General features: G+C 38.4%; 1 protein-coding gene across 2 annotated transcripts in view; it reads right to left on the reverse strand.

Moving 5' to 3' along the window:
* The window catches only part of MAN2A1 (mannosidase alpha class 2A member 1), a 125,714-nt gene that overhangs the window by 36,087 nt on the left and 70,959 nt on the right, over positions 1-18,668 (reverse strand). For both annotated transcript variants that reach the window (XM_068927600.1, XM_068927601.1), the window contains exons 13-15: positions 3,410-3,575; positions 1,825-2,061; positions 1,588-1,710 (exon numbers count right to left, since the gene is read on the reverse strand). In XM_068927600.1, the coding sequence (XP_068783701.1) occupies positions 1,588-1,710; positions 1,825-2,061; positions 3,410-3,575 (526 nt within the window). The remainder of the gene's footprint in view (positions 1-1,587; positions 1,711-1,824; positions 2,062-3,409; positions 3,576-18,668) is intronic.

An 18,668-nucleotide genomic window follows, 5' to 3' on the forward strand; every position in this document is an offset into this window, starting at 1 on the left:
AATTGCATTGTTATTCCCAGTGAGACACTTTAATTAATGTTATTAAAATGCAAGCCAAGTGAGCCTTAGGGTAAATTAAGGAAGTAGAATTTTTAAGAGTATTGTGATTTCATTCTTATTGCATAAAGTTACAAAATTTGAACATACTGCCCTTAAAAGCTTAACATTAACTAAAAATGTACTTGTAATTTCAACATATTATGTTTTTAAAAGTTCAGTATGCATCTTACTTTTAACTGTGCTTGCAGTCATGCGACACGCTTTTTTCTTCATATCAAAACCATTTTTCTGTATAGATTTCTCCAGATTATTTTTATAAAACAAGTAATTCAGAAGTGCAGTGAAAACTACATAAAACTGTTAGATTTACTGGTTTTTGCTTTTCTAAGCAGAAGATTAAGTAGTATCTAAAATAAAACCAATAAAGTTTGAACATGTAGGAATGTTAATAATAATGTTTGAACATGATGAAAGGTGGCAGGGAGGGGAGGGAAATATTGTCCGGGTATTCACAGATCAAATATAACCCTAGCATTTAAAAATTACGAATAAAGTGAGCCCTGATGAACACAACTGATGCAAAAATATTAATTATGGGCTAAATACCCAACAGGGTCTAAAGCAGACAACTGACAGATTTCAAAAAGCATGTTTCTAGGAGAGACTTCTAAAAGGAAAGAAAATGCTTCTGTCCACTTCTAGACCGATTTACACACATAACTAAGTAACATAAGTAAGTTCAACCATTCTGCTTTATTTCCTGGAGCAGCCATAAAGAATTCTGTTTGCCTTATATATGCACCTTAAGTTCTCACAGAGAAAATGGGCAGAAGAAATACACTGCACACTAGCTAGCTTCTTAAAATTGTTTATTATTCCATCACTCCCTCTCCGAAATGCTAGCTTTTTGGTTTCAAAAATGGTACAGTAGATTCTTCTTGGTAATAAAAGCAAGATAAGAACACTGTCATTTCTGAATTTCCAATCTGAAAATTAACAGAAATATGCGGCCTCACTCCAACAATTACTCTGCTGAAAATACTGGCCATGCTAGAGAACTACATTAGAAACAATTGCTTGGTACTCAGCGCATACATTCATCAATTGGGATCCAATATCTTAACTACTATATTAAACAACATATACTTTTTCCAGTTAAAAAGTACTATACCCTGAAGTTGGAAACATTTCATTCAAAATAAAGAGCTCTTAAGAGTCAGAAAAGTAAAGAGAAGTAGAAATGAATACGTATCTCCTAGACATTTTTCCCATATGAAGTGAAATTTGACTTGTTTTAATGATAGCAAATGGTCACATCTCGGTGCATTTCTTGCAAGGGCAGCATCTATCTTAAATTCTTTGTTGAATCATTAATATTCTTTATACATTTGCACTTTCAAATTAATATTGTATTTTTATCCAAATCTAGGATTATGACATATGAAGTTCTGCCAATCATTTCAATAACTGACATCATTATTTCCAGCTGCATTTCAGTGTTGGAGAAAACTAGTTCTTCCAAGCTGTATTTGCAGAGTGCTTCAAGCTAGCTCAAGATTAGAATATCTGTGCAAAGAAAAGATGTACCTTGGCATCTCCATCAGGCAAGAAGAGATAAGCGCCGCTCTTATCCCGGTTACTTGTAGTTCCGTACCATGCAAACTCCACCTTCATTTGATGGTTTTTACCATCTTCTTTTGTATTTATTTTCTAAGGACAGAGAATCACATTTGACATGGCTCACTACACTTGGGTTTCCATGAACAAGAGCAAAAGTTCCTAAGAAAGTAAAAAGCAAGTGTTTCAAACTATAAGGCAACATACCTCCAGTAGTCCAGACATTCCAGAGAACCACAGTTTCATATAAGCGTTCTCTAAAATTATATTATCCACAGAATTCTGCATCTCTTTTATTGTGAAAATCCTGTCTGGCTTCACCTGCATATTATTCCTTCCACTCATATATATAGTATAATCAGCCAAATCTGTTTCTGAACTCTGAATCTCCAAAAGCTGGTAAACTCCAAGCCCCAAAGGTGGTAGATGTGCCAAGAAAGAGATCTGTTGGAAGTAAAGCAGCATCCTTTATTAAAAAATTGAAAATCATCAACTTGTTGCACCAGATTCATGCTCAATGTAACTCCTTTCGCTTCCACAATTATATAACAGTTGAATTTCTCCCATTTCCCATAAACAAATGAGTACAAAATTATAAACAAAATTCCAAAATTAATAGCTGAAGCATGTGAAGAAAAATTAGCAAATAAAAAAAATCAATTTGATTAGAATCATGATCACTGTCATATTAATGCAGTAACAGTTTTCAGTCTTCTTAAAGAATGCTACCTGCAGCTAGCAGCTGTAAGCACACTTGCTATGCATGTGTAGCACGTGGGGAACACTGCAGACCACTTAAAAAAAAAATCCACAAATTTAAACAGGAATACATAAGGAAATTGTCTCACTTTTAGTTTCTGCTTATTTAGAAGCTATAAAACAATTTTCACAGAAGAGTTAATACAGTAGGTAGATCTCCAAGGGAAAACTGCTTAGCATGGAGTTATAGATATGTAATTTTCTTTCTCTTTCTTCTACAGCCTCTGCAATTCCCACACAATGTTAATTATCAATAATTACCCCTTTGGAGGAAGGCTGAGAAACATTAACTGAATAACCTTTACAGGCATATGATCCTGAAACAAACTCAACTTGTCTCCCAAGTCAAAAAGAGTAAGACTAAGAGTGTAAGACCAGAAGAACAGAGATCTGTGCGGTATTTTTATAATGCTAAGAATTAAAAAATTAAAAAAACCCCACAGTTTCTGATGTGCGATAATTGGGGATAATCTTCTGTGATGAGGTATAATTCAAAAATTCTCAGAAACATTGTTTAGAATCAGAAATAAGAGGTGGAATCAAAGCCATCTGTTGAGCTTGAGTACAACCAGCCTCCCTATATGTAAAACAAAAATTCAGAAACTAACTGCTTAAGCCATCATATCTAAAGACTTAAGAAGTCTTCCAGCTGGAGCGCTTGAGCACATATAAACCGTGTGACTGTGCATACGGATAACCACTTGAAGGGAAAAATAGTTTTAGAACTGCAGTTTTAGGAAAAAAGACACATTCAACATTTCCTTCTCATGCAGCTATAAGTGACCCTTTCACTATAATACACCATATTATGGAAATTTAATAACTAATCACTTTAAGAAACTTTTTAAATTTATGCTAAATACATATGTTTCTTTTATTCTTAAAATGACTGAATTAGTGACATTATCTACAGAAGACTGAACTGCCAATATTTCATGTGTACTTTTCATTACAATATCATTTTGTTCTAATGTGAAGCTACAGTACCTCTCAAATAAAAATACTTTATTGCTTTTTACTTAAAGTAGCATACCTGATATGCTTCATGTGACACTGTATTTGCTCCATCCCAAACGGCACTAATCTGGACAGCAACAGGTTTTCCCAAAGGAGATAATAATTTAACTCTGGGTGAATTCACATTGACTGAAACCACTGAAAATCGCTCTTGTTCCATAGGATTATATATCAGAAGGTACCTGCAAAAATATATTTGCCAGATTATCTTTGTGAAATAAGCTTCTCCCTTCAGGTTTAATATTGTTGCACACAAATTAAACAAACAAAGCATTAAAACAATGTTAAAACAACAGGTACATACCACAACAAATAACTATGCAAAACATAACCAGAAACAATGGATACTTAACATCAATTCTTGGCAGGTCTTTTCTTATGCTGTTATTTTTCAGATGCTTCAGAGAAAAGGAATTTTGAAAATACCATACAAGAAAAACAAATCAACTTCACATCTTAACTACTAAAGAATTCCCTTTTATAGTTACAAGCACAATCAGATAGTCAGATTAATCTAAATGGGTTTTTCAGACTGAACTATTGGATTCTTATCCACAATTGTTTTCCCTCCATTTAAAGCATAATTTAGAAACAATGAAATAATGAATAAAACTTTGTGTACGTACATATATCTGATGTACGTTCTTTGAAGCAACTAGTTTCTCTCTGCTACAAGGGAAAGTCCAAAATTATTTAAGTGCAAAATTTTAATCAAGATTCCTTATGGCAACTGTCACATATACATTGAAATCTATTAGGCACATATGGAACAGCTAATTTTTATATCATCTTATGTCTACTTCCATTTTGGCACATTTAGATCGTTAGCCAACGGAAAGTCAAAGTCTTGAAACTGAAAAAAGCAACTTTATTAGCCTGTGAATTTTTTCTTATAATTTTGTTTATTTTTAAGTATAGAAAAAGGAAATTGTATCAAAACATTCGTGTCTCATACATCTCCGGGTCTCCTATTCTATTTCCTTTCTCCTTTCCATTTCCAAGGTCAAAGAACACACTACATACAACTGCTTCCTGAAGTTTCTTCATTTCATCCAAAAAACAAAATAAACAGTAACGCACCTTTTACAATGAAAAAAGTTCTTGCCAAAATTTCTAATGATCCCCTAAATTCACAGAAAAAACAATACTCTACCTTCAACCTCCTTGGCCTTCCCATTGTAAGACACAGTTTACTTCTTCATGAAATCCTGTCTTTTATCAGTTCCTACAACATCCTCGCATTACTTATCAATTCACTCCTTCAGCATTTCTTCTAGTAGATTTTCTTCATTCTCTGCCCAGTTTTCTACAGAGATGCCTCAGAGTTTTGTTAGTGGTTTCCTTTTTCCTTCCACATCTCAGCCTTCAAATTCAATTACCACCTTCATAGGTTAAGCTACTTCATCTAGAATTCTCTCTTTCTATCCAAACCAGAAATCTCATTCTGTCACTCAGGTCTTTATCTTGACCACCACCTGTAACTTGAACCTCTTTCCAGAATCTCACCCCCCAACTGTAAGTCTTCCAGACTGATGATTAGTTAGCCTGTCACCTGGGTACAACTCTATGGTCCCAAAAATCACCTATGTAGTTAAAAGCTTTGACCTTTTCTTTTCCCCCTTCCTCCAATAGCTCTAAATGTACAGAGGAGGGCTCCCTCTAAGCAAGTGTCAGAGCAGAGTGAGCTCTCCCGGTAACCTGTAATCTACCTTTAAGATGAAGTCCGGTTGGTAGTAGAGAAAGAAGTGCTGAGATTCTGCTTTGGACATAATGAAATTTTCAAGACTGAGAGGTAGTAGCAAAATGCTCGTAGTTAATAAGGAAGAGCAAATTAAACTTCTCCTGAGAGATACAACACAATTTCAGTGCAAAGTCAAGCTCGTAAATTAATGCATCACCCAACTATGAATGTGATACAAACACACCAAGGATAACATCTTTCCCATCTCTCCATTCAGTTGGAAAAAAAAAAAAAAAAAACCACTCAGCTACCCTCCTTCCATCTTGCACTTTTTTTTTGGTGCAACATTCCTCTAATTTTAGCAAATGCAGTTTTGCTCTACTGATACCCAGAATCCTTATGAACACTGGCTAGGTCACCATTTTCCCATTATTCTTTCACTGGCTCCCTCTTCTCTTCCGCATCAAACTTGAGTTGCTTATCTTCAACTTCACAGTCCTTAACAGCCACCCTATTATCTCACAATCAGTAGGAAAGGTCAACTGCAACTTCTCAATAGGTGAATAAACTAAAATCAGAGGCTATGTTAGATTTGCCTAATAAGAATCTTAAGATTACCTACCACAGCTTGAATAAGCTTTCCATACAAGTTATTTTCCTCCTTTAAACCCCTTCTTTAAAGCTTCCTGGGCTGAACTATTGTTATGACTGCTACACATAACTTTTCTCCTTGTATATCTGTGTGCATCCAGCTGCAGTCAGTTATTTACTAGCGCAATTAAAAGCACTTTGGGAGGCTCTCTTTTTATCCAGTTTCACATTGAGGATTCCTAGACTACTAGACAATACAAATAGTTAATAGTATTCTAGATTAGCCTTCAAAATCTTTAACAACTTTTGCAAGAGTTTGTGAGAGCCTCCTCAGACTTATGAAAGTCATATCTACATTCTGTTTTACATTGTTATTTACATTCTAGTTTTTTTAATTCTTTTGATAGAACATTAATTTAATTGTTAATATTTTTATAATTGTTGTGGAATCAAAACCAAACTAAAACAATACTGTTCTTAGTCCAGACTTTAGTCTTATACTTTAGGAAGTATAAGACTAAAAACATAACAGTAGTGAAATATATATAAGAACTACTCATATACTTTGAAAAAAGAGAGGACTGTCAGATACAATATTGTCCTTTGAGAAGATCCAACACGAAAGGTCAGAATAAATCATCATTCTCATTCATGAATATAACATTACAAAAATATGTTTTGTTTATTCTTTCTATGCGGTAGAAATCCTCAATTCTTATGCCTCTGTGTGAAATATTAGGCTTATGGATACAGTTCTTTTCTAGTAATGATGCATGCCTTCATTAAAATTTAATTATCTGCGAAACAAAGAACATATTCACATAAAAATATTTCCAGGAACTTTGTTCAACTTCCTATTGATATTCACATGCTTCACAACTTCAATTAGTAGTGTGACAAATCTACCCATAACAAAAATCCTAGACCTTAAAAATTGGCATATTATCAATATACATCACCAGACTACTTCTCTTTGATATTAGAATAAAGCAAAGGTCCTGTTGTGTAGAGGTACATACGCTTTATACCTTCTTGAAACAATGTACTGTAAATTTATTATGCATGTGTATAGTAATATGGCAGTCAGATGAAGGTAGTGACGATAGGGCAGATTTCTGACAGTACAGACTTTGGAACTTGGGCTAGATGTCAATATTTTGTTTCCAAGTTTTACTTCAGTAGAATTGAAGTACTTATACTCAATAAGATGTAATTGTTATGCATATACAAAAGCATTGATTAATGCAATTAAATATTTTACTTCTGAAGTAGCAGTACTTCTGAAGTAGGAGTTACCTCTGAAGTACTCTTACCCTTAAATAACACCCCACTGTAACAAAAAAAAAAAACAAAACCCACACTAAATTCATTATGAAACAAAAGGACTAGACTTCATTTAAGCTAAAACATTACAAAGAATGTCATCCACAAATGTGGAGTACAACCGCTTAATATACTGTGGTTACATCATACAGAGAAGCAATTTGACAATATTTAAGTGTTTTTTATTCCATAACATGAGGCAAAACTATGAATAACATTCCCTCTTTCAGAAGCAGCAAGTAGTTATTTTCCTTTCACTATTCAGATTACTTGTCTCTGGCAATAGCATAGCAAGAGTTATCAAAACTCAGGGAAAGGGGTGTGAAGAGAAAAATGTTGATGCCCACTAGTAAAATTCCAAAGCAAAGTTTTACTCAAAATATTTTACTTCAGAAATACCCATCTGGCTGAGCCTAAGCCATCATTTCATTTATTTGAGAGAAATAAACGAGAAACAGGTGCAGATCTGAGCTCTCAATGCTGAATGGGATGTAACTTGGATGCACAAACAGTTGCAATTTCAGAAGAGCAAATCTAGCCACCTGCCTGTCAGATATTTTAAAAAGATAAACCTCGATTTTTTTTTGACCCCATACTTATTTGGATCTCTGAAACCCAGAACAAATATTTTTCTATTCATATAAACTTGATATCTTCTTTAAATAATCTAGCATACGGCATTTAAACTCATCTACTAAGCAGATACATTCAAGTGTAGGAGATGGAGTATTTTGACTAGTCTATCACGTAGTAAAAATTTAACTTGTTGTCTAACCTTTTTCAGCTAGAGCTAAAAAACAAAGTTATCACCTAATGTCCTTATTTAAAACACCTTCTTTAACAAGTTATCCAGAACACACATAAGAGTTTAGCTATAGTCACAAACAAAAAGTGAAAAAGTTGACCCAGACCCCTAACAGCTTTATCTTAGAATTCCAGAACACTATTGCAAATTGTTTCTTAAACTGTGAAGAGCTACAGTATTGCAGACTATTGTCCTCTTGCTTCCCTGATGTGCATATGTACATGCATACATATCAACATATATACACAAATTCACCAATAGCACCAGGCACAAGAGTACCTTATTCTTCTAAAGTTCATTCAATGCTGACTTTACAAGTGATGCCATCAAGTGATGTGAGAAATCAGAACTCACTACAAATAAACGTCAATGGATTACCAGTGACAAAGGATTATCCAGAACATCACCTCTCCCATACATGTGAACACAAAACAACCTAGGTCACCAAATTTCACTGCTCAGTGGAGGACCGTTCTTCAAGTCTGCTTTAAGGACCCCTTGATCCACTCCAGAATGTGATCTGGATTCTCTCTGGCAAACCTTCGCAAATAAGTTGAGTATTTCCCACAGTAACTCACAAGAACAATTTCTCCAAAGCACATATGCTCAATTTCAATGCAAAATTGCATAAACAACACCTTTGCTTGAAGCTGGCTAGTTTCCTTCTCTCTTCTGGAATAGAGGCTAAGTTACAAAACAGCGTTATAAAAAGAGAAACAAGGGGAACTACCTGAAGTACATCCACACCTGAAAAAAGTTACAAGCCAAGAAGCCAAACAATATATTACATCAGCAGTCTTGTACTGAAGGATGCAAAAGAACAAACAAAAGCAAATCTGCTGGCAAAGAGTAAGCTTCACTTAAACATCAAAAAGGAGAAGAAAGTGAAAGCAAGGGAAGATTGCAAACACATTAAAATGCTTGGAGCCTTAAAGAAAAGGAAATGAAGCATCTCTATATATGTCAAAACTTAAACGCATCAGAACTCGTGGGCGGAAACCAGACTACAATGAGAAAGGTATTCAAAGGTCTTGGGAATAAAAAAAGCATTTGAGGCATAAAATTTCAGAATTCTAAACAAAACTAAAGTTGCCTAAACAAAACTTATCTCAATTGAATGATAAAGCAATACAAACTCCAGATATTAAAAGAGGGACCAGGAGAGAATCAAAACTGGTCCTTATCTGAAGACGCACAAGAAAAATATCACTTTAAAAGATGTTAAGAAGAGTCACTTGGTAGTAAGATTATCTAGTTACTAAACAATGATGTGCACAAGGGGAAAAGGAATTACGAATTAGTATTTAAACTGCATATTGCACCATTTGGCACGGTAGCTGCCAAAACACCACAAAAAAAAATTTCTGTGATTTGTATAATATGTTGGAAGCCTAAGAAGTTGCACCTGACAGCTAGAATTCTAAAAAAAATTCCATGAATTGACATTACTGAGGCCTGGAATGGTCCATATCTTTTGGGATGGTCATGAAGGGAACAAACAGAACAAAGACCATCTACTTAAAATGGGTGTTTATTTCTATATTGCAAGAAGAGATTTCCATGAATCTTGTATAGAAACCCATGAGAGCATGGGCTTATTTTCCTCAATTTTTAATACAGAATAAAACCAAAACCAACTGGACCACAAAAATGACTCCTTTATTTAAAATACTCTCTCCTTGCATTAAAATGCCATTAAAAAAATACTTTCAATAAAAATCAAGTGTAACGCTTTTTTCTTCTTAAGGAAGAAAGATTTCTTTCTCTACTAATTTCTTTCTTTCTCTAACGCTTAGCAAAAACACTAGGAAAAAAAAAAGTTATGTTAGATTTGGTTGCCTAGTTCACAGAATCACAGAATGGTTGAGGTTGGAAGGAATCTCTGGAGATCATCTGGTCCAAATCCTCTTTTCAAGCAGGGTCAACTAGAGCAGGGTGCCCAGGACTGTGTCCAGTCAGGTTCTGAGTATCCCCAAAGATGGAGACTCTACAACCTCTGGACAACCTGTTCCGGTATCCTCACAGAAAAAAAAAAATTTTTTTCTTAAATTGAAACGCAGGAAGTTCTTTCTGAACTTGTGCCCATTCCCTCCTGTCCTGTTGCTGGGCACCACTATTTCATTAGCGGGGTTCTACTCAAAGCTCTCATGGTCTCTCATGTGAGCGTTACAGCCTCCTTAGTCAAAAGCCTAACTGAAGTGATGTTTTAACCAGAGATTCCCTCACCCTTTTTCTCCACACCTGGACAAGTTTGCATACATTACTGCTATGCATTACTAAAGCTGGGAAGAGTCTATGAATAATTGTTCTGAAAATAAATGGCATAATAGCAAAGGGGAGGGGAATCAGTTTATCATCTAAAATTATCCGGTCATGATGCTCCTTTGGTTATTAAAAATTAAACATTCTGTAATCCCTTAATCCAAGAAGTCTGCTCTTAATATTCCTTCAGAAATTAATCACCAGCAAACTGTGAAAGCTCATGATCATGATGCCTTTTTGACAGATTAATGTTTTCTCTACAACTCTTATATCAGTTTATGAGCTTTAAAAAAATTAAATGTTTTTCAAAATTTCAAGACACCTTTCAGTCCTACCCAAAATTTATTTAACAAGAAAGTTAGGAAACGGAGAAAAGCTTCAGAGGAAATCAAAGTCTTATGCATGAAAATCATATATCCAATCCAGTTTAAGTTATTCAAACCTGATTCATGCTTTGTTTCAAAGAAAATTTGACTTTGCGGGTATTATTTAAAGCAATCCTCATTCCTCCTTCTTCCACGAGTAATTATTTCTGAAATGCAAAAAGCCCTCCTGATTCCATCCAAATCGTACTTTTCTTCTAATACATACAGAATAGAATATTGTTCAAAATACTGTGAAGTCTAAGCTTCTGTTTTATCTTAAATGCCATTTGGCTCAAAATTGTCCTTTAATAGTGCCAGATTCTATGAGAAAAATGAGGAAACAAAAAATAGATTAATTTATTGGTAAATTTTGAGTTAAAAACTTTATAAGCCTCTGAGGTATCATTGAATGCATTCGTGCAGACTTATGCTTGGGTCAAATAATCATATTCAGAAAGGAAACAAAACAAATAAAATCCATACGCCCCAGAAAATCCCAGTACCAGAGCACCCTCAAGGAAAAAAAAAATTTCAATTTCAAACTATACCAACCAATTTGGAAAGTTTTGACTTTTAAGATTCAGGATATTTTGTATGTTTCTATATATATTTATGCATAAATAAACAGACACTACATACGCCATAAAAAGGTGTAGGATCCCTGAATTTTCCAATTTTAGGAAATATCTTGACTTGTACATTCTTATAGAGAACTGATATGCTAGTACCCATCTCACTAGAATTCTTGCTCTATTCAACTCTTCACACGTTTTCAGAAACCTACCTATACTACCAGTTTTTTAATGCATCACTTTACAAACTTTTAACACATTAAAAAGTTGCAACATCTATCACTCAGGTAGTTTTTTCATGTAAAAAGATACAGAAACACTCACCCTTCAACAGAGGAAATATTTGCAAAATGTCAAAATAAAATCTGTCAGAGGAAAAAAACCCTATTTTTCCTAAACATGAAATTCTTTTTTTCTGTATGACAAACTGGAAGAAATCACTTTTCTGATGCATTAAAGATAGGACTTGCAGGTAAAGTTGTTCTCTTATTAGGGCAATTAGTCATTACACAAAAAAATGGGTAAGTTTTCAGATCATTGAAAGGTCTCAGATGCCTCAAAACAGTCCACTTTTTTCAATTTGCCAGTTGGTTTACTAAAACACACCGCGTACAAAACAGATTGGCCTAAAAATATAGGCCATTATGGCTACATTAAAATATATTGATTTACTATGACCCTCAAAGACCATTTTGAAGAGGCAAAAGCCAAATCTAGACATCAATTACCATAAAAACAATGCACAGAAAGGTTGCTCTAGTTCGACCCCATAACCAGAAATAGCACTTTCGAAAGCGATGCTTTCACTGTTCCTGAAAACTTCCAAAATTGCAGTTCAAGCACCCATTTTTGCCACTGTACAATTTTTGTTATTTAACGTCAAAAAATATTTCTTCCCACTTCTTTTTCCTTTTCTCCACTTCAAATTAAAACAACTGATTCTCTTCATAACAAAACCGTATGCATTTGAAGACTTGTGCTCCCCATCACCAGTCTTCTCAAACTAAAGAGATGTTAATCTTTCAACTTCTCTTCTTTGAGTGGTTTCCTCTTAAACCTTTCTATTTCTTCATCTTTCTTGAAGTCTGCTTTCCAAAACTAGATCCCATATTTTTGCTGAAGCCTTTACCACTAAAAAAATAAGGCAGACTATTCTACCTGCATTTTACATAGAACATTTCTGTTTAATTCATCCAAAATTAAAGTTGCCTCTTTGGCACCATGCAAAGATGGCTCTCTGAATTTGTGATCTTCCGTAATGTCTAGTCTTTTCCTGATTCACTAGTTGGTTCATTCCAACATTACTTTTCCATGTGTTTGTAACGCTTCCATTTGCTTGTTGCATTTCATTTTTTGACAGGGAAATATTAGCTCCAGTTTACTAAAATAGTTTTCAATTCTAATCCTGTACTGCAGACTGCTTGTTCCCAGTGTGACCTCAATTTTCATATTCTACTTTTTCCATATATTCTATGTGTATTCTACTCCATTCGCAAATGATTGCTATAGTAGGAAGCAATTAAACCATTTGTGATTTTATGATCTGATCAAAAAAATTCCTTACTTGTTTTTGGCTTCACTTTTGGGGGGGGGAGGGGGGGAGGCAAGGGGGGAGGGAACACTCTACCGTCCCTCAGATGAACACTCTACCGTCCCTCAGACGAACACCAAAGGACACAGGCTGAATAACATGCACTATCCAACATTCAGCAATGAACATTTAAGTAATAACTAATTAACAAATAAATCTATCAATTACCTGAGTCAAGTTAACATCAGCCAAAATTAGTTTACAACATACTGACCTGAAATTGAATAACACTGTGGAATTACAACACATGCTGTAAAGAGAAAGTCTTTCTTTTTGCTTTCCTATTTTAATGAAAGGGGAACGGATCTCCTTTAACATTCCTTTTGGGGTTAGTTTTGGAGAGGGTGGGAGGAGGAGAAGGGGTAGTGAAACTCTTGAAATACACATTTTGGGCAACAGCATCTGGATAACACTACAGAGATTTGGAGGGAGACCATACTGAATACTTTGATAAACAGCTGAAGCAACCTTATGTTAAGTAATTCATCAAAAGAACACATGCATTTACATTTTTGTGTTCAGACTCATGTGTTTATATGCTAAGAAACTTTAATTCTCGATTGTTAGTTAAACGCAGCAAGCCATACCATAATGTCTAACAGATGTCTATGTTGGGCTAGAGAAGGAACACAGCAATATCAAGATCTATTAAGTTTAATAATGCCTTATGTTAGGATTATGTCAGCTAAAAAAAACTATGCTGTTCTCTCTTTCATAAGACCTATATTGAGATGTTCAACATTTTAAACAACACAATTAGCTTAACTTAAAGATTATTTAAACTCTTTCTTAAATGAAGTTTCACAAAATGCTGTATCAAGTTAAGCTCAAAGCACCAAATGACAAACTATACTGAAAGTGTGCTCTCAATTGGATCTACATATCTAATTATATCAAAATATTTAGTTGTAACAACAGCTAGAGATTTAATACACATCTCCTTTGAGATACCAGTAGGTGCTGAAACTACTAGCATTCACAATTATTCAATCCTAGACATTTAATTAAATGGGAAAGTCCTTTGTGAGGAATACCTCCCATTTAAAGAGCTACAGCCTTAGACATACTGTCAGATATAAACATATGATTTGGGGCAGGGGGAATATGGATGGTTTGATAAAAATTCAAGTTAAGCAGATGGTCTTCCTCTACACATCCAGGCAAAAAGCAAGTTTTTACCAAAAGGAGATTCTTATACCTTCTCAAGGGGCTTTGACTGTAATGGTTCACAGAATCACAGAATCGTTTAGGTTGGAAGGGACCTCTGGAGATCATCTAGTCCAACCTCCCTGCTCAAGCAGGGTCCTCTAGAGCATATTGCCCAGGATCACATCCAGACGGGTTTTGAATATCTCCAGCGAAGGAGACTCCACCACCCCTCTGGGCAACCTGTTCCAATGCTCTGTCACCCTCACAGTGAAGAAGTTTTTTCTCAGGTTCAGATGGAACTTCCTGTGGTTCAGTTTCTGCCCATTGCCTCTTGTCCTGTTGCTGGGCACCACGGAGAAGAGACTGGCCTCATCCTCTTGACACTCCCCCTTCAGATACTTGTACACGTTGATGAGATCCCCTCTCAATCTTCTTCTCCAGGCTGAACAGGCCCAGCTCTTGCAGTCTTTCTTCATAGGAGAGGTGCTCCAGCCCTCTAATCATCTTGGTAGCCCTCCGCTGGACTCTCTCCAGGAGTGCCATGTCTCTCTTGTACTGGGGAGCCCAGAACTGGACACAGGACTCCAGGTGAGGCCTCACCAGGGCTGAGTAGAGGGGCAGGATCACCTCCCTCCACCTGCTGGCAACACTCTGCCTAATGCACCCTAGGATCCCATTGGCCTTCTTGGCCACAAGGGCACACTGCTGGCTCATGTTTAACTTGTTGTCCACCAGCACTCCCAGGTCCTTTTCGGCAGAGCTACTTTCCAACAGGTCAGTCCCCAGCCTGTACTGGTGCATGGGATTATTCCTGCCTAGGTGCAGGACCTTGCACTTGCCTTTGTTGAACTTCAGGAGGTTCCTCTCCGCCCACCTCTCCAGCCTGTCCAGGTCCCTCTGAATGGCAGCACAGTCTTCTGGTGTGTTAGCCTCTCCCCCCAGTTTAGTATCATCAGCAAACTTGCTGAGGGTGCACTCTGTCCCTTCCTCCAGGTCATTGATGAATATATTGAACAAGACTGGGCCCAGGACTGACCCCTGGGGGACACCACTAGCCACAGGCCTCCAACTTGACTCTGCGCCATTCACCACAACCCTCTGAGCTCGGCCATCCAGCCAGTTCTCAAGCCACCTCACCGTCCACTCATCTAGCCCACACTTCCTGAGTTTACCTAGGAGGACGTGATGGGAGACAGTGTCAAAAGCCTTGCTGAAGTCCAGAAAGACAACATCCACTGCTCTGCCCTCATCTACCCAGCCAGTCATTCTGTCATAGAAGGCTATCAGATTGGTCAAGCATGATTTCCCTTTGGTGAATCCATGCTGACTACTCCTGATCACCTTCTTGTCCTCCAGATGCTTAGTGATGACCTCCAGGATGAGCTGTTCCATCACCTTTCCCGGGATGGAGGTGAGGCTGACAGGCCTGTAGTTTCCTGGCTCCTCCTTCTTGCCCTTTTTGAAGACTGGGGTGACATTGGCTTTCTTCCAGTCCTCAGGCACCTCTCCTGATCTCCAGGACCTTTCCAAGATGATGGAGAGTGGCCTAGCGATAACATCTGCCAGCTCCCTCAGCACTCGTGGGTGCATCCCATCGGGGCCCATGGATTTGTGGATGTCAAGTTTGGACAAAAGATCTCTAACCCGATCCTCCTCAACCAAGGGAGAGTCTTCCTTTCTCCAGCCTTCCTCTCTTGTCTCCAAGGTCTGGAATTCCTCAGGACTGGCCTTAGCAGTGAAGACTGAAGCAAAGAAGGCATTCAATAACTCTGCCTTCTCTGTATCCTTTGTCACCAGGGCACCCGCCCCTTTCAGCAGCGGGCCCACGTTTTCCCTAGTCTTCCTTTTGCTATTGATGTATTGGAAGAAGGCCTTCTTGTTGTCCTTGACATCCCTTGCCAGATTTAATTCCAACTGGGCCTTAGCCTTCCTTGTCGCATCCCTGCACGCTCTGACAACGTCCCTGTATTCCTCCCAAGTGGCCTGTCCCCTTTTCCACATTCTGTACACTTCCTTCTTCTGCTGGAGTTTGGCCAGGAGTTCCTTGCTCATCCATGCAGGTCTCCTGCCCGCTTTGCTGAACTTCTTCCTCAGAGGGATGCACTGATCCTGAGCCTGGAGGAAGTGACGCTTGAATATTAACCAGCTCTCTTGGACCCCTCTTCCTTCTAGGGCCCTACCCCATGAGATTCCCCTAAGTAGGTCCCTGAAGAGGCCAAAGTCAGCTCTCCTGAAGTCCAGCGTTGCAATCCTACTCATTGCCCTGCTCCCTCCTCGCAGGATCCTGAACTCCACCATCTCATGGTCACTGCAGCCAAGGCTGCCCCCAACCTTCACATCTCCAACTAGACCTTCTTTGTTCGTTAGTACAAGGTCTAGCATTGCACCTCTCCTCGTTGGCGTCTCCACCACCTGGGTCAAGAAATTATCATCAATGCTCTGCAGGAACCTCTTTGACTGTTTGTGCCTAGCTGTGCTGTCTTCCCAACAGATGTCAGGGTGCTTGAAGTCTCCCATGAGAACCAGGGCCTGTGATCGTGAGGCTACTTCCAGCTGTCTGTAGAAGGCCTCATCGACAACTTCCTCCTGATCAGGTGGCCTGTAGTAAACCCCCACAACAGTGTCACCCATGTTACCCTGCCCTTTAATCCTTACCCATAGGCTCTCAACTTGCTCTTCATCCACCCCGAGGCAGAGCTCCATACATTCTAGTTGCTCCCTCACATAAAGAGCAACTCCACCACCTCGCCTTCCTGGCCTGTCTTTCCTAAAAAGCACATAGCCATCCATGACAGCATCCCAGTCATGTGAACTATCCCACCATGTCTCTGTCACTGCAATGAGATCATGGCCCTGCGACCGCACACAGATCTCTAACTCTTCCTGCTTATTCCCCATGCTGCGTGCATTGGTATACAGGCATTTGAGAGAGCCAGTCAAGCACGCAGGCTTCCCAGAAGAGGTGCAAGAGGATCCTCCATAGCCATGTTGCATGCTGTCTCCCCTGGTTGTATGCACCCGCTGGAGGCATCCTGACTTGAACGGTGTTTTACTGACTCCCCTGCCACTATACCACTCCCCTTCCCCCATCTTGCCTAGTTTAAAGCCCTCCTTACCAGGCTGGCCAATCTGTTGGCAAAGACGCGCGTGCCCCGCTTGGTAAGGTGGATCCCGTCTCTCCCCATCAGCTGTTGATCTTCAAACAGGGTCCCATGGTCATAGAAACCAAAGCCCTGTTGCCAACACCAGCGGCGCAGCCAGCTGTTAACTTGGAAAATTCGTCTACTCCTCCTCCTGTCCTTTCCCCTCACAGGCAAGATTGAGGAGAAAACCACCTGGGCTCCCAGACCCTTCACCACCATTCCCAGAGCTCTGAAGTCCCGTTTGATGGTTTCCAGTTTGCCTTTCGTGTCATTAGCACCCACATGGAAGATCAGCAGAGGGTAGTAGTCTGATGCATGGACAAGCCTTGGCAGTCTTTCCACGACATCTCTTATTCGAGCCCCTGGCAGGCAGCAAACCTCTCTGGACAAGAGATCAGGTCGGCAGATAGGTGCCTCTGTCCCCTGCAGCAGGGAGTCACCCACAACAATCACTCGCCGTTTCTTCCGGGGGTTCCTGCACGGCACAGGGTCTGCCAGGCCAGTTGCCTCCCTTGGAGCCATGCCCAGCTCCTCCTCGGCTTGGAGGGCGCTAAACTTGTTCTTCAAGGGTAAGTCTTGAGGAGGAGCAAGAGCCTTTCTCCTTCTGCGAGAGGTCACCAGCTTCCAGCCCTCTTCAACAGTGTTATGATGCACCTTTACACACGGTGCTGAGCCCTCTGACACCTCCGCTGCAGTGGGGGCAGGGGACTCCCGGAGCTGAACAATCTCCGAGAACACCCTGTCAATCTCCCGCTCATCCTCTCGGATGCTACGCAGCCTACTAACCTCCTCCTGTAACTCCTTTATCTGGTGACGCAATTGGTCAACCACAGCACACCTCACACAGGAGAGCTGTCTGTCAGCCCAGGTTCTAGGGAAATTGGTTCTAGGGAAACTATTTAGCTTACTTAACTGGTAAGCTAAATGATGTAAATATGGTCCTCTGCATTACATGCAGCTAAGTTTCTGGTAAATTTATGAATCAGACCAGATACTAGCTACCAATACTGTCACAGATGTAAGAAAAAAGGAATTTACAGTTTGGCAACAACTCTTGTAACCTAATTAAATTGTTCTTTATATAGTAGAATGTTAATCTTCCATGCATATAACCAAATATAAACACAGATTAACATTTTGTATCTCCACATAAACAAGACTGCTTTTCCAATTTACGAAAAAAGTCCTGCAGAGGAATTAGTTGAAATCTAATATCAAATTGAAATCTCAAGCAAAAAAATAGATATTTGTGTTGCTTTCATAAGGTATAAAATAAGAGGTAGAAATAGAATCTGTTACACACAAATCAGTTTCTTCATTATAAAAATCAAATCTGTGATATCAAGAAATAAAAAAGGGAAACTATCAATAAACTAATGGTATCATAAGAACTCAGTGGGGATTCAACCAACGCAAAAATGAAATTATGCTACAATCACAATAGTACTTAAAGAGGAGGCTAAATGCTTAATTTAGAAATAGACTCATAATGTTAAAATTATTCATTCTTTCTAAAAGCAGTAATGACTGACAATTTCGATTAACATGCAAGTAATTAAAAACGATAATTTCATGATAAAGAAAATATTTCATTATCCTCACTTGACATTTCAGAATTCTGCATCACTCCAGCAATGTCCTTCCTAATGAGAGACCTAAAGTCAAACCTCTTTACATCTGTTAATAAAGGTAAGGGAACTCACGCATGCTTATCAGTTCTCTCCTCCAACTGTCCAGATATATCTTTATTATATAACCATAGCTCATGCAAAAGTAAAAGGCAGAAAATTAGG

This window comes from Struthio camelus, chromosome Z, assembly GCF_040807025.1.
Source record: "Struthio camelus isolate bStrCam1 chromosome Z, bStrCam1.hap1, whole genome shotgun sequence".
In the NCBI taxonomy this organism is placed as follows: domain Eukaryota; kingdom Metazoa; phylum Chordata; class Aves; order Struthioniformes; family Struthionidae; genus Struthio; species Struthio camelus.